This window comes from Manis javanica, chromosome 10 (genome assembly GCF_040802235.1).
Source record: "Manis javanica isolate MJ-LG chromosome 10, MJ_LKY, whole genome shotgun sequence".
Classification (NCBI taxonomy): Eukaryota; Metazoa; Chordata; class Mammalia; order Pholidota; family Manidae; genus Manis; species Manis javanica.
The window spans coordinates 3,131,050-3,155,710 of record NC_133165.1 but is presented as its reverse complement, the minus strand read 5'-3'; the positions used below and the strand labels follow the sequence as shown (position 1 = coordinate 3,155,710).

Genomic DNA, 24,661 nt, shown 5'->3' with positions numbered 1-24,661 from the left:
CCCTGCCTTCCTTCTCTCTGGCACCTAACAGGCATCTTCAACCCAGCTGTCCCCTGACAACATCTTCCTGTGAGTAAAGGGCCCCCGAGGGAGTCAGCTGCACCCTGGAACCCCAGAATGTGGCAGTATCCTCCAGGCCCTGCTGTGGACCTCAGCATGCAGGCTGCCCTGACCAGGAAGGTGTGCGGGGGAAGGACATGCCCAGAGTGAACCACATGAGAAAAGACATGACAGAGGGAAAGTGCAGGACCTCCCCCGGTGCCAGGGAGCAGGCCAGTCAATGGGGCGCTGCGAGCCTCGGTTCTCCTCAGCGTGCGGGAGCAGGGCGTGCGGGAGCAGGCAAGCAGTGGGTCCCTGTGTAGGCAGCGGCTGGGGGTACACGGAGGGCGGGGGCGGGCTGCGCTTGGATCAGCCTGTCCTTGAGAGCTGTGCAGGGGTGTTGGGGGGCGGGGAGGGCCAGGGGCCGAGTGGAGGGGCTCCAGACGCCCACATCCTTCCCTGCCCTCCATCGGTGCTCTCTGAGGCCCAGACACTTGAGGTGCCAGGGACATGCATGCCCTAGAGAGGCCTGCTGAGGGTCCAGGCAGGCGGAGCGCAGACCGGCAGCTGCAGCCTTGGCCATGGCCGTGAGGTGCAGCAACGTGTCTAAAAGCAGGCTGCCCACAGGATGTTGGAAACCGCAGGGGCCTGGTGGGTACCTGTCATATGAAAGAGGCCAGGAGGCCTCCCTCCCCCTCCCTCCACAGCTCAGGGGGATGGACTCAGAGCATAGGAGGGAGCAGCCTCCTCTGAGGGACCTGGGGAGCGTCCCAACAACTTTGCTCCCCACTGGGCAGCGATGTCCATGGCTGCACAGGGCTGGTCCCGGGCTCCCTCTGCCAGCTCCTCTGTGGGAGCTGGGGGCCTTTCTCCTGACTCTCCTGGGGCTGTTTCTATGTGAGGTGGGGTCTCCCATGGCCGTCCCCTCTGGGGCTTTCTGTCCCCCAGAGCTGTGGTCAGCCAGGCAGGCTGTGGCCTCCGCCTCTCCCACCTCAGCAACAACCTGAGGTTTCCTGTCTGCAGGGGTGGGGGCCTTTCTCGGGTTGTGCAGGCCCCTGGGGGCCCCTTGCCTGGGTCCTGCTCGAGCTGGTCTCTGGTCTCCTTTGACTGCCTTGAGTGGCCATGCCCAGGCTGTGGCTGGGCCCCAGGATGTGGGACGGCCCAGGAGGTCTCGACGCGTCATGGCCAAGTGTGCGTGTCACTGGTTTTTACCGCAGATGAGCACTCTGCTGCCCCGGGGCTCCCTCGCACGGCAAGGCTCGGCTTCTAGAAGGCAGCACCTGTGTCCACGGGTACACGAGGCCCACTGCAGGCCCCGGAGATGGCAGCTCTTTGGCACCCTTTTCAACAATTAGCCAAGTAAAGTCTGAATTTTATGGAAAGGTCAGATTCTTTCCTCCATACCTCCAAGTCTCTGGTTGTGGCGACTTCTTTCTCGTTTTAACTTGCTTTCCCTGCTTTACACACAGAATCCGCCTGAGCTGCAGGCCTGGCCAGGCCCACTGCTGGCCCCTGCTGGCCTCTCGGGGGCGCTCTGGGCACACCCCACCTGGCCAGCAGCCCCCAGGCCTGGCCTCTCCAGCTCTCCCCTGGCCTTGGGCTTTTAACCTATTTTAAGCCCTCCCCCGGCACCTCCTTCTCAGCCTGGAGTTGGTCATGGTCTGGGAGTCAGACATTCTGAGGAGTGAAGGCTCCTGGGCCCGTCGGGGGAGTGTGCCCACAGCTGCAGGTCCCAGGCCAGTGTCCACCCCGTCGGAGTCCACAGTCTCCACCCGGAGCCAGTGAAGCAGGTAAGGGCCCCACGTCACTGCCTGCCGTAACTTTGTCTCACTTCCCTAAACCTGTCCGTATGGGGGGTCTAGCCCTTCAGATAAGAAATGTGGTACCTTTTGAATCAGGGCAGATTCTGTCTTCAGTGATCAGTGTGGAGCCTGTCCTTAGCTGTGCCGTCTGAGCCCTGGCCTCCAGTCGTCTGTCCCGGGGCAGCATGCACACAGAGGGCCAGGTCCTCTAATGGGACCCAAATTTGTGCGCAAGAAACCCCATTTCACCTCCCTGAATGCTGTGTGCCTGAAGCCCAGCTCACAAACCCCCTCTTCCAGGAAGTTGCTGCTTTGGGCCACCTGAGCACCGACCCTCACAACCTGGCAGGGATTGGCCAGTCTGTCTCCACTAGATGACAGGAGGGGCTGGCTTGTTTCTGACCAATCTTCCCAGGCCCAGCATGGAGACAAGAGCAGGCTTCCCAAACTCATCCTGTTAAATGCAGACTCTCACTCAGATGCCCTGGGTGATGCCGCTGGGCCACGGGCCTCACTCTGGGCATTGAGGGTGGTAAGTCGGCACTAGGTAAGGGCTCTCTTGATGTGGGCATCCGGGTAGACAAGCGTGGGTGAATGAACGAACATCAGAACCAGGAAGGAATGAGCCAGCAGGCCTGGGTACCCCTTGAGATAACAAGTAAAGGCCTGCAGACATGGGGGGTGGGCAGGAGGGGAGCTAGGACTGAAGCTCACAGCTGCTTGCCTCATTATTTTCTAGAATGTAGCATCTGGAAGGTTTTTATAAAGCCTTTTTGTGTTTATTGCACATCATATAAAACAGACTGCACTGCATCTGGAACAGATAAGACATTCACAAGGACACAGACCCGATCTGTCCTTTCTGGGCCCTCACCTGTGCTCACGCCGCCTGATGCCAGGTGCGGCTTTCACACACCGATGGCACCAGTGCCTGCTGGGGGGCTTCGGGGCTGTGCTGCGCCCTCTGCGCTGTGCGGCTCGGAGGCTGCTGGTGACAGGGCAGGTGCTGGGCCAGAAGGCCTGGGGCACGGCAGTGTGGGAGGCCTGTGGACATCTGACTGCTGGTGGAGGCCGGGAGGCCAGCCTGAGTGCCAGGAAGGGAGCCTGGGCAGGGTCCCTCTCAGGGCAGGCAGACCGCGACTGGTGCTCATGAGTGAAAGATGCCCCGGCCAGCTGGTAGCTGCCCACCACCTTCTGCACATGGGGGTCCAGTGGGGTGAAAGGGAGACAAACAGTGGGCACCCATAGGGAGAGGGGGCCAGGGGCCCAAAATCCAGTGGGCAACATGCTCGAAGTACTGCTCCAGGGAAGAGTCACGGATGCTGATCCGGGCCAGAGCCATCGTCACTCTAACGGGTGTGGACGAGGCCCCAAGGCCCAGAAATGCCTGTGGAGGCCTGGCTTGCTGACGGAGCCGCAGCCTCTCACAGGCTGCTGACGGCAGGGGAGAGGGAGGCAGGGACGGGCCCATTGGTGCGGACCCTCTTCTTCCTACCCACGGGCTGCCGCCTCTTTCTCTCCAGCTTCTCCTTCCGGGCCGCGGCGCTGGTGAAGGTGATGCAGTGGGCGTCCAGGAAGTCCAGCAGCTTCCCCATGGCCATGCGGATGCCATGCTGCCTCAGCTCAGCCTGCAGCTCCGCCAGCTCAAAGGGCTGGTACAGCAGGACCTTGCGGTAGAGTGCCGGCGTGGTGCGGATGTGACGCCACACAGCCTCCTCGGTGGCTGCTGCCTGGACGGCTGCCTGTGGCGCACCGGCCGCTGCCTCCTCGCCTTCCCCGTCTCCTGCACACTCAAAGGCTCCTCCAAACTCACTGGAACAACTGAAAAGAAGCAGACAAGGACACTCTGTGATGTCCCTTCCCTCCAGCCCCCAAGCCCAGGAGCCTCTTTGAGGGAAGGAGTACATTTCTGTGTCCCTTGTGAAGCCCAGCATGTGGCAGGCACGAACCCCAGGGCAGCAGAAGCTCCAGGATGGTGTGTGCCCGGCATTCTGGCCGCCGGCCTGAGCACCCTGCCTCACCCAGAATACACCACCAGCGGCCAGTCCCACGTGGGGAGCATCCTGTGCGGCGAGTACACGGGAGCTCCAGAAGTCAGCTCAGGAGGTCAAGGGGACTGTCCCTTCACCCAGCCTGGGTTTCCTGTAGTCCAAACCCAGAAGGCGACTGGGACTTCTGAACAGTGGCCATTGGGCCTCATGCACGCCAACTCTTGGACCCACTGGTTAGGGGGGCCTACGAAACCACTGGCCGTCCTCCCACCCAGTTACCTTTGTGAGCTAAAGGAGCTGTCACTGCTGTCCAGAGAGGAGGCTGTGGACTCCTGGGAGGCCGTGAGCTCGGTGTCACCATCAGGGCCTGGACGTACCACCTCGGCTGGTGACATGCCCAGCAGGGGTGTGCTTCCACCAGGCCACTGCTTTCGATGTAGGGGGCCCTTGGTCTTAGCAGGTCCCTTGGATCTCTGGGGAACAGGACCAGAAGTGGCCTCCAGCTGGACATGGCCAGCTGTCCCTGAAGCCTCAGAGGTCTTGGTGGTGTGGCTCTGGCTGCGAGGAGTCCTCAGGGGCACCTCATCCTCGGAGTCTGACCCCAGCGTCTGGTGAGTGTACTGGAATATCTCCTTCAGTTTCAGGACCATCTGCCGTTTGGGCAGAGGGCGGACCCCAAACCTAGGTGGGAAAACAGCTGAACTTCAGCAAAGAGCAGTTATCAACAAATTAAGGGCTTTGTGTATTGAAATCTTAAATGCCTGACTTTTGTGAGCATTCCGAGGTGTCTATCCTGTGTGCCAACTGAACTTACTCCCAAGACTATTCCAGAAGGGCCACCCCAGGCTCTCAACAGGTGGTACTGATGACTTCCCTAGTGCCCAAGGTGGAGGGCAGCTTTCACTGGGGTATGATGGTTTGATGTTCTTTTAAAAAATCTCCTCACTCAGCCCGTTAAGGCAGGGTCCCATGTCTACGCACATGGCACTGGGACCTATTCCCTGAGGGGTGACCTGAGGGAGTCCCATCTCTTATCTCCTGGGGCAATTTGGGAGCAGAAGGCAGAGCTGGTGCTCACACACACGCCTGCCCCAGCTGCTTCCACCCAGAGAGCTCGGGGGGCCCCGGGGCGGATCTTCAGCTCCCAGCCTCGCTGAGCCCGGTTGCATGCTGGAGGGAGGGGACCCCTTAAGAGCAAGCTTTCAGGATCAGCACTGACCTGTCCAGTTCTTTCTTCAGTACCGGGGTCTCCATGATGGAGTATCTTGGCATTGGGGTTATAGGCACTTTCGGGGGCAAGTTCTTCTGGTTAGCACCTTCTGGGTAGAACATAAGAGACAAATTTCAGCATGAGGGACCTGGAGGGACCTCTTCTGACCCTGTAGTGTCACCGAAACACCGCACTTGAAGAGCGCCCAGCCCCCATCTGCTTCAGGATGTGAGGCCCCTCCCCCCAGGCCCTTACTCTGGGACCGCTTGCCCATCAGAGGGCAGCTCCCAGCACAGGGCAAGGCCCCCCGGCCTTGTGCACGGCCGACGCTGTGAACAGGGCCGGGGGTAGGGCAGCCGGAGGGACTGCTCACGGGCTTAGGATTCATCTGGGGTGATGGCTGCAGAACACTGACTGTTCTGAAAGCCACCGAGGGTATGTTTTAAAGGGCGAATTTTATGGTATGTGAATAACATCTCAATAAAACCATTATTTAAAAAAACCCCAGCATTTTAAGGACAAATGGGACAACTTAATATACAGACTTTTGTTCTCTTTTGAGCATGGAGCACTGAGACTCCAGTGCAAACAAGTCTTTATCCCCTGAAAAGTGCACAGAATTCTTTATAAAATTTCAGAGTTTGTCCCCCTTGAAGCCCATTTCAGATTCAGACCCAAGTCCCCTGGGCTAAAGTTCTCATGGCAGCACCTGCAAACTGGTTAGAAATGCAAATTCTTGATGGCACCCGGACCTCCTGAAGCAGCTCTGGGGTGCAGGCTGCTCACGGCGGGGCTGGTCACTGGTGCCAAATTGGTCTAGGATTTCAGGAGGCAGTGAGAGGCCAGGTGGCTGCATGGGGCTCCCTACCCTGCCTGGCCCTCCCGGAGTCTGCCTGGCGGGGGAGGGGAGGCAGCAGCGCCTGGAGGGCCGGCGCCGGGGGCTCTGAGGGCCCCCCAGACTGAAGCAAGCCGGGTACTGACGTGCTTCCACAGGGATAAGGAATGACCAGGCTCACGGCAGACCTCCCACACAGTCCCGTCTGTTGTTTTAAACTGAGATGGAATTCACATAATTTTAAAGTGAACGACCCAGTGGCACTTCGTGCATCCACAGGGTCGCAGCCACCTCAGCTAGCTAGTTCCTGCATGTCTCCATCCCCTTAAGGGAAAGTCCACGTCCATCGGCAGTCACTCTCCGCCCCTGTCTCCCTCAGACCACTCATCTGCTTTCTGCTTCTGCAGATCTGCCTGTGCTGAACATTTCATGCAAATGGAACCCTGCAACATGTGAGCTTCTATGACTGGCTTCTCTCACTGAGCATGATGTTTTCAAGGTCCATGCATGTTGTAGCATGTCAGTGTTTTATTCCTTTTCTTGCCTGAGTAACAGTCCAGTGTGTAGATATATCGTTTGTCTGTTCATCAATTGCTGGACATTTGGGTGGTTTCCACCTTTTGGCTACTGTGAATAACACTGCTGTGAACATCTGTGTGCAAGGATCTGTCTCAGCCCTGATTCAGTTCCTTGTAGGTATAGTAGGAATAGACTTGCTGGGTCCTAATGCCAATTCCACACTTAGCTTTTTGAGGAACCACTTTTACTGTTTGAGCCTGATCTTAAGGTGCATCAGCGGGGTTTGTCTTGGCCTTTTGGAGGGGCTGGCTCAGTATTCTGGGATGGGGGCCACAGGGGTTTTGACAAGTGCCTAGGCCAGTCATAGGATCCAGGCACGCTTAGGAAGCCCTGGCTTACAGGCTAAGAATTATACGTTTGACAGCAAGCCAGGGCTCCCTCAGCGATGCAGAGGGGTCTGGAAGGCAAGGGGAGGGGCTTGCTGCGGGCCAGCAGGCCCTTCAGCACCGCCACACTGACTGCCCCGTGCCCCTCAGGGTAAAAGATGGCTCACCCTCCCGCTACTCACTTGGTGTCTGTGGCCCTTCTGATTTTGGAACTTGGTCTACAGGAAGAACCTCTGGAGGCTTCTGTTCTTCTGTGTCCCAGTCATCCCACAGCGCTGAATTCAGAAAGCTTGGCCTGCTGCCTCCAGGGGAGCTGGCCCAAGAGGATTTCTCTTGAGACTTTCTTTGTCCAGAGAAGCTTTCTCGGATGGGGGTGATGCCCAGGAGTGCCGGGGAGTGGTGGTCAGCACTGCTTGGGGCCTCCCCTGCCCTACCGCCAGGGCTGCTGGTGCTCAGAGGGCCGGTCCACTCCAGGTTCAAGCGGTCAATGGGGATCGGTGAGAGGGGCTCTGTGTACCAGCAGCAGCTGTCAGCTGGGGCTGGGGGGCCACTGTCCCGCTGTGGGCTGCTGTTCGCCCGACGAGAGGCTGCCTCCGGCTCATCTTCGCTGTCCTCCACCTCTACCACTTCACTTGCTGTGGCTGGATTCAGCAGGCTTGGCCCAGGGGGTGAGTGCTTCTGGACGGTCCTGGTGAGACTGGCAGGGCCCCCTGGAGGGACAGGCACCGGGCATGGCGGCAGCATCTGGGGCACAATCACTGACAGCTTATTCGTGGCTTCGGGCCTGTCCCTGTTTTCTAACAGGACCCTGGGTTTGAGCTGAGCCGTTTGACCCTCTGAAGCCCTGGACCCCAGGCCCGTGATTCGGGTCTGCGATGAACAGTCACGGCTCCTGCTAGCTAGGGGGGTGGCGGGCACCAGCCATGAGGTGTCTGTCATGCTGTCCTCACTAGGGCTGCTCCCAGGGTCACAGAACAGCGGGGGGGTCCCTCTGCCACCCACAGGGCCCTGCTTCCCTGATGGCCCCTCCAACTCCCGCTGCAGTGCGGCCTCTCTTCTTGGTGGGCTTTGGGAAGGTTCCTGGTCTGCATCAACATCGATGATGGAAAACAGCTCAGAGGACTTGGGGCTCATTTCTAGAACTTTCCTTTCTCCTGGGGGACTATTAAAAGCAGGCATTGTCTGGGCTTGTTGTGGCTCTGGCTCTTCATCTGAATCCAGTAAGAGGATAATCTCCTCTTTGCTCCCACTGGGTGGAGAATTCTGAGGTCTGGAGCTGCAGTGGCCGGGTTCTAACTGGGCTGGGCCAACGGATGAAGGCCTTTCTGGGGAGATCAGGACCCCTCTGCTTCTGCATGCCAACATGGAGCAGCATTCTTTGCCTCTCTGGCAGCCTGGATCTTGAAGTAAGGCGAGAAGGCTCCTGCCCCTCTTCTGCTTCAGTGGTGAGTTCTGGGAGGCCACCCTGGGTGCTCCGCCCTGTGATTTGGGTGTCAGTGGGGCCGGGCCACTTGTGTGCTGAGGGCGAGGGTGTGGCCAGCCCGGACTCCTGCCTTGAGGGGGCTGAGACCGGGAGAGGCTTAGGTTTGAGGGGGGCGCCCACTGGTGGGCAGGCGGATGAGCACTCTCCAGCCCCCTCTCCCTGACAGGGCTGTTTTCTTCCTCGGGATCGTGCATGGTTTGGGACGGTTCAGGGTACTGAGCTGATGATAAAGGCTGTCCATCGTCACTGAAGTCAGCCGGATACAAGAAGGCGCCTCCCTTTCTCCCTGCCTGGCAGCTGCGAGCAGGACCAGCGCTAGAGCGGCTCGAGGGAGCCAGTGCTTCCCCGGGGGGCCCCACTCTCTCCTCCAAGCCCGAAACCTGGCCCTCCAGGAGCAGGGCTGTGGACCGGCTCGTGTCCTCCCACCTGGCTGGGGCCTCACCGCTGCCCTGTCCCGACGAGTCCGTCTGTTCTGCGTTTTCCAGCTGTTCTTTAACCTGGGCCAGGATTCGCCCAGAAACTGGACCCTCCTCCCCAAGTTGGCTGGTTGTCCCCTCAACCTCTGGAGCTCTTTCCTCCTGCAGCAGCTTTCGCTGAGTAGCAGCAAATTCATAAATTTCTTCCATTTCTGCTTCATTCACTTTTTCTCTGCCTTCCTCAGCACCCTCACACCTCAACAAAGTCTCTACTTCTTCCTCTTCATCTCTCCACACCGACCTCAAGAGTTCTTGGAAATTCTCTGCTCTGCTTTCACAATCCTCGTTTTCCTTCTCCTTCCATCCTCTGCCCTCTGAATCCATCACGACAGGTGCTTGTTCACACAGGAGAACGAGCTCGCTCAGCCCAAATCTGCAACAGGAAATGCTGTGTGTCACCACGCCCCTGCCTGGAGGTGGCATCTGGGCGTCCCACAGTGGGTGAGGACCAGAGCACAACTCCTCATAGGCCGGGCCCTGTCCCCGTTCTCCTGCAAAGACAGTACCTGTGCAACACCCAAGCCACTAGGTTCTAGAAACAGACTCAGGCAGGGCTCCCTAACTCTGTGTGCAAGCATGAAGGGGCACCTTGGGCTTGGCCGAACACAGCAGGAATTGGTGGTGCTGACCTGCAGCACCTGCTGTGGCTGACGTAAACAGACCAGAGCGCCATGGGCCAGCCCAGTGGGAGCACCAGCCTGCCACTGGCCTGAAGGTTCCATGGCCTAATTGGTTCAATTAAATACCCAGATGCAACTAATAGAAAGAGAAATCAGGAAAACAATCCCATTCACAATTGCATCAAAAAGAATAAAATACCTAGGAATAAACCTAACCAAGGAAGTGAAAGACCTATACCCTGAAAACTATAAGACACTCTTAAGAGAAATTAAAGAGGACACTAGCAAATGGAAACTCATCCCATGCTCCTGGCTAGGAAGAATTAATACCATCAAAATGGCCATCCTGCCCAAAGCAATATACAGATTCGATGCAATCCCTATCAAATTACCAACAGCATTCTTCAACGAACTAGAGAAAATCATCCTAAAATTCATATGGAATCACCAAAGACCCCAACAGCCAAAGCAATCCTGAGAAGGAAAAATAAAGTGGGGGGGATCTCGCTCCCCAACTTCAAGCTCTACTACAAAGCCACAGTAATCAAGACAGTTTGGTACTGGCACAAGAACAGAGCCACAGACCAGTGGAACAGAATAGAGACTCCAGACATTAACCCACACATATATGGTCAATTAATATACAATAAAGGAGCCATGGACATACAATGGGGAAATGACAGCCTCTTCAACAGATGGTGCTGGAAAACTGGACAGCTACATGTAAGAGAATGAAACTGGATCACTGTCTAACCCCATACACAAAAGTAATCTCAAAATGGATCAAAGACCTGGATGTAAGTCATGAAACCATAAAACTCTTAGAAAAAAACATAGGCAAAAATCTGTTGGACATAAATATGAGCAACTTCTTCATGAACATATCTCCCTGGGCAAGGAAAACAAAGGCAAAAATGAACAAGTGGGACTATATCAAGCTGAAAAGCTTCTGTATAGCAAAGGACACCATCAATAGAACAAAAAGGTACCCTACAGTATGGGAGAATATATTCATAAATGACAGATCTGATAAAGGGTTGACATCCAAAATATATAAAGAACTCACATACCTCAACAAACAAAAAGCAAATAATCCAATCAAAAAGTGGGCAAAGGAAACAACATGGATGGAGCTGGAGGGTATTATGCTCAGTGAAATAAGCCAGGCGGAGAAAGACAAGTACCAAATGATTTCACTCATCTGTGGAGCATAAGAACAAAGAAAAACTGAAGGAACAAAACAGCAGCAGAATCACAGAACCCAAGAATGGACTAACAGTTACCAAAGGGAAAGGGACTGGGGAGGATGGGTGGGAGGGGAGGGATAAGGAGGAAAAAGAAGGGGGGCATTACGATTAGCATGTATAATATGGGGGGGGCTGGGGAGGGCTGTGCAACACAGAGAAGTAGTGATTCTATAGCATCTTACTATGCTGATGGACAGTAACTGTAATGGGGATTGTCGGGGGGACTTGGTGAAGGGGGGAGCCTAGTAAACAATGTTCTGCATGTAATTATAGGTTAATGATAACAACAACAAAAAACTATGACATTAATAAAAGCACCATTATTAAATGATAAATAAATAAATAAATAAATACCCAGCTGGTGAGCCATTCCTCTCCTATGAAAGCACCTGAGGGATGACATGGCCTGCGATGACCAAGGCCCACTGGCCTATAAGCCCTGTCAGGAGGTAGAACACCTTCCCTCGCTGAGCCACCTGCCCCTCTCCTGAGATAGTGGGGTGGGCAGCCGGGTAGGTACAAATTCGTGGGCATCAGACTCAGCACTCCATCCACACGTGTTTGCTGGGGCGCAGGAGAGGGTGGGCCAGTCAAGGAGCAGGGGAGGCTGGGGGAGCGGAACCGGAGGACCGGCCCCTCCTTACGCCTGGCTGCCGAGACTGAGTGACCTGACAGAAGCCCTCCTCAGCCAGCGCTCAGCTCTGCTCCAAGTGCCTGGCCAGTTCAAGGTGACCACTGGCCACAAACTTGAGATTAGAAGGCATAGGAAGGACTCAGTCCTGACCCTCCATTAGCCATCCACCTGCTAATCTGTCAGTTAACATCGAAAGCCAGGAAGCAAATGGAAAGAACAATGGGACCTGTGGGCCAGGGCACTCAGGCCAGGAGCCAGCTCGGGGGGCAGGCCGGAGTCCGCCGTGTAGAGGTAATGCAGGAAGGCGCGGGCAGTCTCGGGGCTCACGTCACTCAGCAGGACACGCTGGGTCCTGGGCTCGCCGTCTTCTACAGCAGAGAAACCTTCCCTGCTCACCTGAGGGCAAAATAAAAGGCGGGTCTCTCAGCGGACATGCAACTCGGGGCGCAGCTGGTCTTGGGGCTGGAGTCTGGGTCTCACGAACGCCCTTATTCCCAGGATGAACAGCTGCCACTGTTGCTCTGTGTCATTGGCCAGGAATGTTGCCGATTGGGCCATAAAACTTCCTGTTTTTCAAAATCCCAGTTAGTTCAAGAACATGTTCAAGAACCCAACTAGTTCCTTCAGGCGTCAGAACTTTCTGACGGGAGGCCCGCAGCAGACTCCTGGCTCTTACGACACAACATTCAAGCCAGATGTGCAGCGCAGAAATGTCTGCCGGCAGCTCGGCCTTGAAGTTCCCCCACGACCGTAACTATAACTATGCACGTGGGGGAAAGGATACAATTCTAGGTGAAAAAGGTTTTTTATTCAATGGAACAAGACATCTCATGTTTCCCAATTCCGAGGTCATCTCACACCACTTCCTAACCCCAACATGTCTTCTCCGTGGAGGGTGACCTTTAAGGCGACAGAGGAAGAGTTCAGAGCACAGGGCGGCAGGGAGGGTGGTGGGCGGGAGGGGCTGCTGAGGGGCCGGGGAGACGGGACCCTGGACAGAGATGGGGAGCGGGGAGGAGGGGCTGGGCCAGCACTCACATACTGGAATAGAAGGGGGCACCGGGCATAAAGCACGAAGGTGTGGGCGTGCAGCACCTCCCCGCTGTCCGTCTGGAACTGGATGTCGCTGAGGTGCGGGTTATTGACCATGGCTCTGAAGTCGGCCAGCAGCAAACCGAGCGAAAGCTGGAAGGAGAGGAGAAAGATCGCCCCCACCCCTGGCCCCCCCAGCTGACTGAAGGACTGCTAGGGCGGCAGGTCAGGACCCTCACGCTTTTTCCCTCACGGTCCCTACGCTGGGTTCCACCTTCAAGTGACTTCAAAGCACTCAGCAGTACGGAACAGCAGAAGAGAGTGGTCTTTCAGATTCTCTGCGCCACGGAAGCCCTGGCCAGCAGGGGAGGCACGATGGCTGCAGCATTAGCTGAGCTGCATGTATGCCAGGCTATGTGTCATGAACACTGCAATGCGGCCCTGCAAGGAAACTGACAAGCCCCATTGCAGAAAGGCAAGAACCCCAAGTCCTAGAGGTTCTGGGACCTGGCCGGGGAAGCTCCACATCCTTTTTCCATGGGCCACGGTCCCCAGGGTTGGTGCAAAGGCTTTGGCTGAAACACTAGTGGGATGACAATTATACTGGATGAGGCAGTGTGCTGACCAACGCAACCCTCTGGGCTCCTGGGACGGAGCAGGCCCCAGGGCTTGGCTACTGAGGAGCCCCCCAGAGAGCCACCTGCACGGACGGAACACACGAGGTGCACGGTGGCCAAGGCCGCTTGGCGCGGGGAAAAGCCCGTCCTTACCGAGGCCTGGCTGTCCTGCTCCAGATGCTGCTCCTTGGGTGGCAGGACAAACCCAGTCGGTGGAAGGCCACTGGGAGACAAGCCCATCCCTGAGAGAAGGAGTCCCAGGTTAAAAATCACCACCTACTGAAATGTCAGCTCCAGGGAAAGAGCATCAAGTGTGGCTGAGTTCATGGGGCACCTGGAGGCCCCCGTTATCTGAGGACCTCATTAACGCCGACTGCCCACACTCTCCCCATCACCCCGCCCCGCCCCGGAGAGGTGCACCGGTGGTGTAATAGGCAGAATTAGCCCACATGGTCACTTGCACTGACAGACGGCCCAGTTCTTGGTTATAGTTTAAGGAAAACTGACACTCACCTGTGTTACATGCACCTTTGAGGAAAACCTGAAAGCCCCTACAGAGACTGCATGTGCCATCATTCGGGGATGAGCCAGGGACCCTCAGGTCTGCGTGGCCATCACAGCCCCACAAGGGCTAGTCTGTTAGGGCCATGGCCGCAGGGAGAGGAGGGTCAGGGGAGCAGGGCTGGCCCAGGTGTCCCTGCCAGTGTCTCACCTGTGGCCCTTCCTGAGCCGGCCAGGTTCCCGCTGCAGGGCCATGGGCTGGCGCTCAGCCCTTCTCCTGCTAGGTCCACGAGGTCCTGCAGGGCCTGGTGCTCCCTCTGGCTGGCAGAGGGTGACATGCAGCCCGCAGGGTGGGCACTGAGGGGAGCTGGCGGTGTGTGCACACCCAGCTCTGGCTGGTCAGGCAGCACTGGAGGCAGCATGGACGCCTGGGTGAGACCCTGAAGGAGTCAGAAAGCGCAAGTGGCCATGTGGCTTTGGCAGTAGCCACCACCGGGGGTCTGAGTGTGCCTGCCCAGAGCAGCCCTGGGACTCCATCACCATCTGGCTTCCCTGTCACATTGAAGGCCATGCCTGTGGCATGTCTACAGAAACGTCCCCAGGGCCTGTCCTGATGCCATCTAAATGGCCTCCAGCGGGCAAGCAGTGACCCCAGGACTATCTGCAGCAGGCTTGTCTGGTCCTGGGCTCCACCCCATCACAGGCAGATTATACCAACCCCCGGGGATGGGATCCAGGGCTTTGCACTGTAAACAAACTTCCAGAAACAGGACCCATTTGGGAATCGGTGGCCCTCCCCATTCTTAGGAGAGCCATCTAGTTATCGCAGAGAGACACGCTGCGGCCAACTCGCCCAGGCTGCCCCCCCTCCCCTCCTTGGGCTGCTTCTCTCCCTGGCTGTTGACACCCAGCTGCAACCCCAGAGCTGCCAGCCGCTGCCCAGAGCTCCCCTGTGTGTGCCCAGAGGGGAGGGCGCACCTTGGGGGGCGGCTGGGGCACCACGGGAGGGACCAGGCTTGCCGTGTAGAAGGATTCGGGGGCCCAGGCCCCAGTCAGGGCACTGCCTTCCCACAGAAAGTTCTGCTTCCCTTCGGGCGGTGGCAGACGCTGGCGAGCCTTTTCCAGCTCTTCCTTTAAAATTCTGCTGGGCGGAAGGGGTGGCGTGCTGGGCAGCTCTGCTTCCTCGGCCAGGAGCTGGGCCACCCGGGCCTCCATCTGCCTCCGTGTGGTCTCTGCGTCCTGGACTAACAGCTGGGGCGGGGAGATGGGGGCTTTCTTCTTGCGACTCTTCTTTTCTGGAGAAAACAGAAGCAACGCGGTCAGTAATGGCGCCACCAGCTCGCTGAGGCCCACCAGCGGCCCACCTGCAGCCGGTGGCAGGCCTCCCCGACCCGGGCCGCGCCTACCTGCTCCTGGCAGAGTCCTTCCGGGCACAGCGCTCCCCAGCCTGAGCGCCGCCGGCACAGCCTCCTGCTCCATCTCGGACCGGGACAGGGCCATGGCCACCAGCAGGTCCTCTGATGGCGCCTCGGCCTTGCGGGCCTTCCGCTTCCTCTGTGGCTCCTCCTTGGCCGCGGCTCCCTTCCGCTTCAGGCCGCCCGCATGATTGCCGAAGCTTGGAAGGCAGGCAGGCAGAGAGGTTAGCGGGAGTGACAGAGGTGAGCACTTCCGTTCCGAGGTGGTCCCCGCTGGACCAGAGGGGTCTGGACCCCTTCCCCTCTGTGGTGGGGGAGAGGAAAGGGCTAAATGTGGGCCCATCAGATCAGGCATCAGCTGCTTTGGGTGTTCACTGTGTTCGTTCCGCTGCCTCGTGAGCTCATGGGGCCCAGGGACAAGCTCAGGGCCCACTGGAGGGTCTGGGGCCTTGCTTGTGATGCTGCCAGCATTGGTGCCCTCAGCGGTGCCTGCACACCATCGATGTGGCCGGACCCTCCCAGTCACTGCGCCGAGTCAGTTCCCTGGTGCCACCAACTCTGCCCATCCGTACTTCAGATGCCCCGCGGGTGGTCCTGGCTACATGGGAGATGACAGGACCCCTTCTCCCAAGGCCCGAAGGCAAGGCTGCCCTGCTCAGGCTGCCAGTGTGGCCGGCCAGCTCTGAGGTCACTGTGCAACAGCTCGCTTGGCTTGAAGATCTAAAGGGGGTTTTCTGGCTGGAGAGAGCTAGACTGCCTGGTGAATGCCCACAGGCTGGGTGAGGGGGGCCAAGGTGAGAGAAACCAAGGGTGCAAACCCAGGCTCACCGTCCCTGCAGCTGCAGGGGTGTCTGGGAAGCACCCCTGGCTTTCACAGAAACTGGTGCTATCACTGGGCCCAGGATGGCTCAAGAATCTCAGGTATTGCCTCAGAAATCTAAGCGAGCCCTAATTCAGTTCCAATTTCCTGGAAGCCTGCGTGAAACCTCCAAGAGGGGAAAGAGCTGCCTCGGCCTCCCAGGCCCAGCCTCTGTGGGCTGTGCCTCCAGGCCCAGCAGGCAGACCTGTGCGGGGGCGGGCTGAGTGGGGTGTTCTAGCCTGGGGGCCATGCTCGCCCCGAGCTCCCGATGCCCCGGCTTGGCCTTGGGGCCAGCGAGGCTGTCTCGGTGAGGTCTGTTGCTCTGACCGCCTTCCAGAAGGACCCGCACACACTTTGTTTCTCTTTTGGAAGAATTTAAAAAGCAGGTCTTTTTATCTGAGTCTGTCATTTCAGTCCAGTCTCACCAAAAGGCAAGCAATGGCTTAGACAGTGTCTCTTCCAAGGCCTTAAAGCTTCTGATTCTACAATGGTAGTGTTGACGTGCTATGACATAGACAGGCTCACCAGCTGTGACTTGGCCTCTGCCCACCAGTCTCAGCACGGGCCAAGCTGGATGCTCATAACCTGTGTGTGAGGCGGTGGCTGGGACCGGCAGAGCCGCTCCCCCGGGCCTTCCCTTTGCCCTTGGCAGCTGTCAGAGGAATAAAGCTCCAGACATGCTCAGCCAGGGCGTGGGCTGCTCGCGTCCCTCTGACACTGGGGTCTACCCGTGTCCACAGTGGCAGGGTGACGTGGAGGAAAGCTGGCCCTTGGCCGCCTGGCTGCCCCAGGTCTGCACGCTGAGGACTTGTTTCTGGCTATCAGAAGGGCCTCCCATTTTAATGCTAAGCTATTTAATTCATGCACATTTTTTTTAAAAAAGGCCTGTGGTTCTATCTCACCAACTCTTTGAATTTTGCTGAGTAACCTCACATTAACAGCATGTAAATTGGACCCCACAGAGACAGAAGTCACACAGCCACACAGCAGCGGCCACAGGAGTGGATGATCAAATGCTTAGTGGCTGGGTCCTTTCCACACACAGCCGGACATCTCAAAGCATTTGGAGATGAAGCATCTGTCTGCTCCTCAATCCTGTGGCGACTGCCTGATTTTCTCTTCATATATTCCATTTCCAGAACCAACGAAGGCTCTGTGGTTCTCCCACACTCTGAAAGGCTTTTTTTTTTGTTTTAAACCAGAGTAGTCATTTGCCTCACCTTGATACTGGAGGGCTGCAGGCCCCCTCAAGCTGAGCTGCCTGCAGCCGCACGGCCTGGAGCAGGAGCTGGGGGCCGATTTCCATCTTCACCGCACACTGTTTCAGGTGGCTGATTCTGCTCTTTAGGGTGAGAAACGGCTTGCCACACACCGGGCACCCAGGGATCTGAGCCGCGGGTCTCAGCGCCTCTTCAGCCTCATCCAAGCACCTGGAGGAAGGCAGTAAACGTAGACCGCCCTCTCTGAAAACGGGGCTCACAGCCGACGTGGGCCCGTCAGCGCGGATGTGCTGTGGGTCAAAGCCTGTCACCCTCCACACAGACCGCAGGCAGCTTCCAGACGCTGCGTTTAGGTACGTCAGCAATGGGAGCTGAAGGAAGCAAGGCTGGGTTAAGCAGAGTCACCTAATGACCCAGCAATTCCACACTGAAGTATATGCCCAAAAGAATGGCAAACGTACCCCAGCAAGTATGAAACGCACGTTCATAGCAGGTCTATGCATGATACACAGAAGGCGGAAACAACTGTGTGTCCGCTAGTGGACGAGGATGGTGAGGAGGGGTCCACCCGAACAGTGGGCTGCTGTTCAGCCCTAAAAGTGAATGAAGTACTGACACATGGTACCATGCGGATGAACCCTGAAAACACCAAGCTGAGTGAAGGGAGCCGGACACTGAAGGCCACGTGCGATTCCCGGTATGTCCCCAGCAGGCAAATGCGCAAAGACAGCAGACGCGTGGCTCCTGGGTCTGGGGCGTAGGTGCTGATGGGGATAAGTTTTCTTTCTGGGCTGATGGAAATGATCTAAAATTGACTGTGGTGATGGCTGTGCACCATTTAGAATATACTAAATAAAAGCCAATGAATTGTTCACTTTAAGTGGGTGAATTATATGGTACATGAGTTAGAATCTCAACAAAGCTGTTTGAAAACAAAGCAAGGATAGGCTGTCGCCGAGTGCAAGATGCTGTCCTCACACCAGATGCCCCTGGATTTGGCCACACCCATGGCAGCCGTGAGCCCAGAGGCGGCGGCTAAGTGGCTCCTACCGGTTCACATGCTGCTCCCTCCTGGTGGCGTTCATGGCTGAGAGGTTCTTTTGGCAGATCTGGCAGAAGAACAGGCCCTTCTCCTCCAGGCCGTCGCCGTGCGCGGATGCTCGTTCCTGCCCAAGCTCCTGCTGCAGGGCTAAGGCCACAGCAGCGTCGCTCTCTGTGCTGGGGAGTGCAGGCTCTGACCCTAGGAGGGGCACAAAGGTCCGTGGGGACGAGCTCAGCCCGAGCCCTGCACCGGCTCTCAGATCTCACAGAGCAGGGATGCCGGGTGGAGGGCAGGGAAAACAGCCCCAGCACTGCCCGGCAAGGCTCCTAGACTGTACTCCTCAGACTGAACTGTGCACTGGAAGCACCTGGGAAACCTCACTGAAATGCAGGTTCACTTCCTGGAGGTCTAGATGGAGCCCGAGAGCCTGCATTTCTAACCATACCCGGTGCGGCTGATGCTGCTGGCCCAGGACCACCCTTTGAGTATCAAGGTCCTGGAGAATTTGCCTTTCACTTTTCTCATTTCTGCTAGTCGGCCACCTCAGGCATTCCAAGTTTACAGGGCTCCTTTCCTAACAAATCTAGGATTTCTTTTCAAAGCTCAGCCTTCTGTACTGCCGTGACCTTTTGTTGTCCATCATAGAAGAACCAGGTCAGAGTGAAATGCCTTTCTCCATTAAAAGGGAGTCTGTTTCTCAGCATCAAACCAAAGGACTGACCGACTCTGGTTCTGAGATGGCCTCCAGGGAGCTGGGCCCACGCCACAGCCTCTGCTGCCACTCATACTGCTGGAGCAGACACTCAGCGCGCCCAAGTGACATGCCCTGAGAACTTTCTAAGTCCCCAATTCTCGAATATATTGCCTTTTCCACTGAAGCCAAGAAAGAGTCCCACTTCCTTTTGGTGCCCTATTTTTTTTTTTTTTAACAAAGAAGTGGTTTCTGTCTCCTGAGCATTATTTAGATTGATGTGTGGATAGACAGAAATGACTGAGTCAGGTGTAGGGCAGTGCAGAGCCACTCCACTGTCACAAGGACCGATGTCCACAGCAGATGTCACATGGCGGCCTCTGGGGTAGCCCAAGAACCCGCAGTGCCCGAGGTGAGATCTGCTAATGCAACACCAAGGGGCTACAGGGTTATTGGCTATGGGTCCCCTGTGGCTTCTTCCTATTTCTTTTCCTTTTATATACTTTCATCAGAGATGAGGATTGATGTTGTTTAGGGGACAGAGGACAGAACCAGCTGACACTGTGCGTCTCCCAGGGCAGTGCCGAATGCCACGCACAGCGCCCACACCACGCTGCCACTGGACTGTTTCACCTGGAGCCAGTGGAATCTCTAGGGCCTGCAGGAAGGGGTGCGGTGACACCACAAAGAAATACCAAATCCAGAGAGTGCGAACCTTTAAAAGACAACTGTCCAGGATTCTTAAAAAAGTATAATGAAAGAAGAAAAAAAGACAAAGAGGCTATTCTAGATACTAGATCTTAAGAGACTACTGAGCCGTAGCCATATGCAGTGTTAGCTTCTAGTTCTGACACCTCCTCATTCAGACAAAACAAGAAACCAGCCAAAACAGCCATCTTGGGACCACTGGAAAATGTGGCTATGAACTGGACAACTGGCAATACTATGGAATTAAGTGCACTAACGGCACTGTGACTACACAGAATTTAGGGGTGAAGCATCATGTCTATAACTTACTTTCAAATGGTAAAGAAGAAACTTATGTATGTTTCTACAGACAAAAATTTTATGGCCAAAAGTTAACAACAGTTAAATCTAGGTTGAGGGTGGAAGGGTAATATATATATTTTTACTTTGGTGTATGGGAAAACTTTCATTAAAAAAAGTCAAAATAAAAAAAGAGGAAGCGGTGCCTGTCAAAGAAGCCAAGTGAGAACTATCCCAAGGGACCCTCTGTTCTCTGGCCTGATACAACTGAGCAGTGAAGGCCGCCCAAGAGCCCTCCCAGGAGCAAGGCGAGGACCCCTGCTTCCCGCCAGAACTTCCGGGAAGTTAGAAGGTATCTGGTTGGGAAGATAGAAAATTCCCCTCCTACCATTCCAAGCCACCATCTCGTCTGGAGGGCCCTTTGGGACCTTTTCTTCAAGGGCCGCCTCCGGGGAGCACCCTCCTGAAGCATGTTTCAAACGCTCGGGGTCTGCTCTCTTGAACTGCTGCATTCGCTGGAGGACCAGCTCTGCCGTCCGGGGTTTGGAGGGACTCGGCACTGACACAGTCACACAGGAAGGAGGGGGCTGGCTGCTGCTGGCCAGAGCGGCCTCTGGCAAGAAGGAAAACAGTCACAGGCATAGAAATCAGACTATTCCACCAGATACCAGTTAGACACAAGTTTTGAAGGGACCCTTTACCAACTAGTTTAGGTTTAACTCTCAAGTGTGAATAGGACTGACTGTTGGTAACCTCAGGTTGTGGTGATATAAATGTACCTCTCATAAATATCTATGAGAGGGGGAACAGGGATTGACTGCTAATGAACATGGGGATTATTTTTGGGTGATGAACATGTTCTAAAATTAGGTAGTGGTGATGGTTACCTGACTGTCAATACACTAAAAGCACCTAATGGTATACTTTTAAAAGGGTGAATTTTATAGAATGGGAATTATATCTCTACAAAGCTGTTATTTAAGAAATATTAATGACGTATCTTTCTAGGTCACAAGTTCTTTAACTTGGTGTTTACAGATGGCCTCCAGTGGGGATCCATGACCCCTGAAGCTGTGCGTCAGTTTGCAGGTGCTGGGACATCATGCATGGCCTTCACTAGACTCTCAGAGGAAGCATGATGGCCCAGTGACATTTCAGCAACATTACTGAAGCCTTACAGCAGTCTCAGCGAGGCCAGCCAGTGTCTGTCACCTCTCATGAAAAGGTCACATTGACCACACTAGGTAAAAAATATTATGTAAGATTAGGAAGTGAAGGTGAGAAAAATTTAGAAACAGAACCCCAAAGACCTTCTGCAAGGCTGTTTTTCAGTTTTGCATCAAGAACATGCACCAAGGGCAGCCAGGTAAGGAAGCTGCTTCAAACAAAAAAGAAGTATTTGGAGGGGAAAAGAAGGGCCTGGAGATTCTCCCGGAACTTAGGCCCACCCAGCACCCTCGTACTGCCTTCTCAGCAACAACCGCGTCGGCTGGCCCTGCTGCAGCTGGCCCACTTGGGAATGAATTCAAAAAAATGAGAGAAGCAGCATTATTTCCATGTTAATGGAACTCAGGTCACCTGCATGAGGTAAACATTAATAGGAAACTGAAAAAGCAGAGGCCTCCAACATAATAATGTAGAAAATTCACATAGGGTTTTTTTTTATGGCTACTCTTTAAAAAGGAGTTGGCAGACTATGATCCTCAGGCTGGCTGCCTGTTTTGGTAAATGAAGTTTTGTTGAAACACAGCCCGTTCATTTGCTTACATATTGTCTAGGGAGATGAGTTGGGACAGACACTATCTGGCCGCCAAAGCCAAAAAATTTTACTACCTGGCCCTTTCCAGACAGTGTCCTGACCTCCGGCTTCCAACAGTGCAGTCACCTCTGCTTGCCTCTCTGGAACCATCCTGGCAGGGGTTCCGGCCCAGTTACCTGTCTGGAGGCGCCGCACGCTCTCCCGGAGGTTGGCAGCAGTGCTTCCCTCCCCGTGCTCAGAGGGGGCCGGTGCGCTCTCCTGCCGCTTGGGTGCCCCTGGCTTTTTGCTCCTGGAGACCTGGCTGCCAGACCCAGCCTTCCTCTCCCTGGGGCGGCGAGGGGTTTTGCTCTCGGTAGCAGCTGGTTTGGTCTGTTTCAGTGTGTTTTTTCTTTGAGTGCACTTTGAGGCCTTCTGTGTTTTCCTCTCCCCACACACTTCCTTGGTGCTATTTTTTTTCATCCTCTGGAAAAAGCTGGCGCAGAGTTCCTTAAAATCATCGTCTGACTCATCCATCATCTGCTCCGTCTCAGGGCTTCAAGGCTGGTCTCCAGAGGAGTGAGCGTCGGTCTGGGGGAGCCTGAGAATGAGCCTGGCCGGGCCTCGATCAGACTCACAGCTTTGTTAGGGCTCCTGTCTGCTTCTTACTGACAAGGCTGGAGAGTTGGCGTCATTGCACAAAAAGTGCTGTTTTCTCCTCCCTAATAATTTAAAACCTTTCTTCAAATCGAGCCTGTGTTAAGCAGCATGTTTCAAGCTTCTCTCTCACATCTGCGAGGTTCTGTCGTCCGGTATGCCTCTGAGGTAGGGTACGTGTGTACTTGATGCTCAAGTGGTTCTCCAAGACACCCATGGACGTTTGGTGCATTTAATTTCACATCTGTGGAAAACCAAAAGCATCTAAGTGTAATGAGATACTGTCATTTTGTGCCATTTCTTCTCCAGGGAGGTACAGAGCACATGGGATATGGGGAAAGTCTTCACCATCACAATACACCTGTCAAATACTCAGGCACAGCCTGGCTACCAGATGCATCACCTTACAGGACATCTCACCACCTGGGGATAGGGGTGGGTAGTCAGTATCTAGGAACCTGCCAGAGCACATTCTTCCACAGGTAGAAAAATATGCGCATCTTAGATGAGTACTGTTTTTACTGAAACCTGGGGAATGAATCCGATGAAGAGCGGTCTCCACAGAAACAAAATGACCCCCAAATCCAGAAAAACTGTCTCCTAGGCTTATATCAGTCCCAGGCCTCCAGCTGTTAGAGGCTCTATCAGCAGGCAATGTAATGCATGGAGGTTGAAGGGGTTACATGCTTGAACACTCAGGGAGAAGCCAAAGGTGGAATACAGGAAGCTCATCCTTCACTGACACAATCAATTTCTCAAAATCAGAAAAAGGCCACTTTTTTCAACCCTCTCACCCCAGGAAGAGCTCTCCAAACTCAATGCCACCCAGAAACAAATGTTGGGCCTTACAGGCATGATTATCTACATTGGTACAGTTTACTGGGGTTCAAAAAATTGTAAGAGAATGACCCAGTGGCAGAAAATTCATTTCAAACACAATAATGCAACCTCCGCCGTCCAAGTAATCTTATTGCTCATCTAGTTCTCCAGAGCTGGGGAGAAGCACATACCTAGAATCTGTGTGACCCTTGAACAACTCAGGGGTTAGGGGAGCCAAACCCTGTGCGGTCAGAAGTTTGCGTATGACTTGACACCTCCACCCCTACCCCGGCAAATTATTAATAGCCTACTGTTGACTGGAAGCCTTACTGTAACATAAACAATTAACATATATTCTATATATTATATACACTATATTCTGTATTCTTACAATAAAGTAAGCTAGAGAAAATGTATTTTCAAATTGTCACAAATTTCCAAAAAATTTTCCGACATATTTATTTTTAAAAATCCACGTACAAATGGACCTGCATGATAACAAATCCATGTTATTCAAGCATCAGCTGTACTTTGCATGGGTGGCTCATTCTCATCTTCCATGTCACCTCCTTACAGAAGATTCTCCTCATCCTTTAAGTGGACCTTCTCCATCCCCATTATTTTCTATCATTACACATTTTGCACAATGATATTTATCACAAATTATAATCCTATGTAAGAGGTAACATTTGTTGAATGCTTATGGTATGCCAGGCACTCGTCAAATTGCTTTACAAGTCTAACTCATTTCATCTTTGTAACAATCCTATTTGGTAGAATTTATTGTCATCCCTTCTTTATAGCAAGGAATCAGGCACAAGAATGAGGAACTAACTGGCCTAAGTTCATACAGCTTTTGAAGTGGCAGGGCTGGGATCCTATCCAGGCAGTGCTGGCTCTTGTGTTTTTATTTGTTAAATTATTATCCGTCCTCTACTAGGCTCAAAACTTCAGGAGGGCACAGACCAATCTATTTTGCTTCATATTCTCTTTGGCTAATAAAACGCCTGTCTTGTAATAAGTGCTCAACAATTATTTGTTGAATTAATTACCTGCAAAGAGTTTGGTACAGTAGGAGCGAAGAGAAAGTGGAGGGAGAGTAGGCTGCAGGGAGAAGCAGAGGTCAGTGTCCAAGCGCCTGGATCGTCAGGCTGAGCAAGCTGAATTCTATCCTGTTGGATGCGGGGAGCTAGAGCGAATCCCACCCTCCACCCCGTCTCCACATCTCTGCGATGTCAGTCTTAAAAGCAGTGCATCTCCTCTACGCGCTCAATCAATATTTGCTGAAGAAAGAGGCGGGTGTTCCGAGACTGCGTCTCCAGAAGAAACTTGTTATTACCCAGCCCCTGTACCTACCACGGCGCCGGGCTCAACAGCAGACGCGGAATGAATGAATGGGCAGGTGCGGGGCGCACCCTCCGCTCCCCCCAACCCGATGGCGCCCGGCAAGCGGGCAGGGGGCTCAGCCTGGAGGAAGGGCTGCCAACGACTCCAGCGGCTATAACGCCAGACGGCGAATTCCGATCGCAAGGCCGTGGCCCCCTGGGTGTCCAGATATCCCCACCCCTTCTCCCTTCAGGCGGCCTCGGCCCCCTCCACCTGAGCGTGGCTTCTGCCTGCCTCCACACCGCGGCTGAAGGCGGGCGAGAAAGGCTCTTCTCTCTCAGGAGAGCGAGCAGGGCCCGAGATGGCCGAATCGTCTCTCCTGGGTGCCGACCTCCGGCCTCAAAGTCCGGCTCCTCCTACCTTCGGCGCTACCGCGGTACCTTCTCAACGGAGAACCTCGCGTCTGCGCATGCGCCGCCCCGTGCCTCCGCGAATTGCGTCTGCGCGGTCGCAGAGCG

At 54.9% G+C, this 24,661-nt stretch overlaps 1 protein-coding gene across 9 annotated transcripts; it reads right to left on the bottom strand.

Annotated features, from left to right (window-relative positions):
* Nucleotides 1–2,598: 2,598 nt before the first annotated feature.
* On the bottom strand, nt 2,599–24,660 carry SLX4 (SLX4 structure-specific endonuclease subunit). Of its 9 annotated transcripts, none has more exons than XM_073214581.1 (16): nt 24,564–24,604; nt 23,870–23,921; nt 21,440–22,242; nt 19,995–20,219; nt 17,937–18,126; nt 16,887–17,096; nt 14,799–15,007; nt 14,371–14,687; nt 13,604–13,832; nt 13,045–13,133; nt 12,281–12,427; nt 11,469–11,638; nt 6,965–9,114; nt 5,052–5,151; nt 4,112–4,513; nt 2,599–3,662 (listed from the first exon to the last, which is right to left on the bottom strand). In XM_073214581.1, the coding sequence occupies exons 3-16, from the start codon at nt 21,879–21,881 to the stop codon at nt 3,266–3,268; spliced, it is 5,277 nt and encodes a 1,758-aa protein (XP_073070682.1). In that variant the 5' UTR covers nt 21,882–22,242; nt 23,870–23,921; nt 24,564–24,604; the 3' UTR covers nt 2,599–3,265. The 9 variants fall into 9 exon arrangements, with proteins under 9 accessions (XP_073070682.1, XP_073070680.1, XP_073070683.1 ...); XM_073214579.1 differs by lacking the exon at nt 24,564–24,604 and adding an exon at nt 24,417–24,555; XM_073214582.1 differs by lacking the exon at nt 24,564–24,604 and adding an exon at nt 24,174–24,405.
* Nucleotide 24,661: the final 1 nt, after the last annotated feature.

Excerpts from the sequence above, each read along its gene's own strand:
- SLX4 (XM_073214584.1), bottom strand. The coding sequence starts at position 21,881 with ATGATGGATGAGTCAGACGATGATTTTAAGGAACTCTGCGCCAGCTTT. Across the intron at positions 17,097-17,936 it reads AGGGAGCAGCATGTGAACCG|GTGCTTGGATGAGGCTGAAG; the intron begins GTAGGAGCCACT and ends GCCTTCCTCCAG. Across the intron at positions 3,663-4,111 it reads AGCTCCTTTAGCTCACAAAG|TTGTTCCAGTGAGTTTGGAG; the intron begins GTAACTGGGTGG and ends GCTTCTTTTCAG.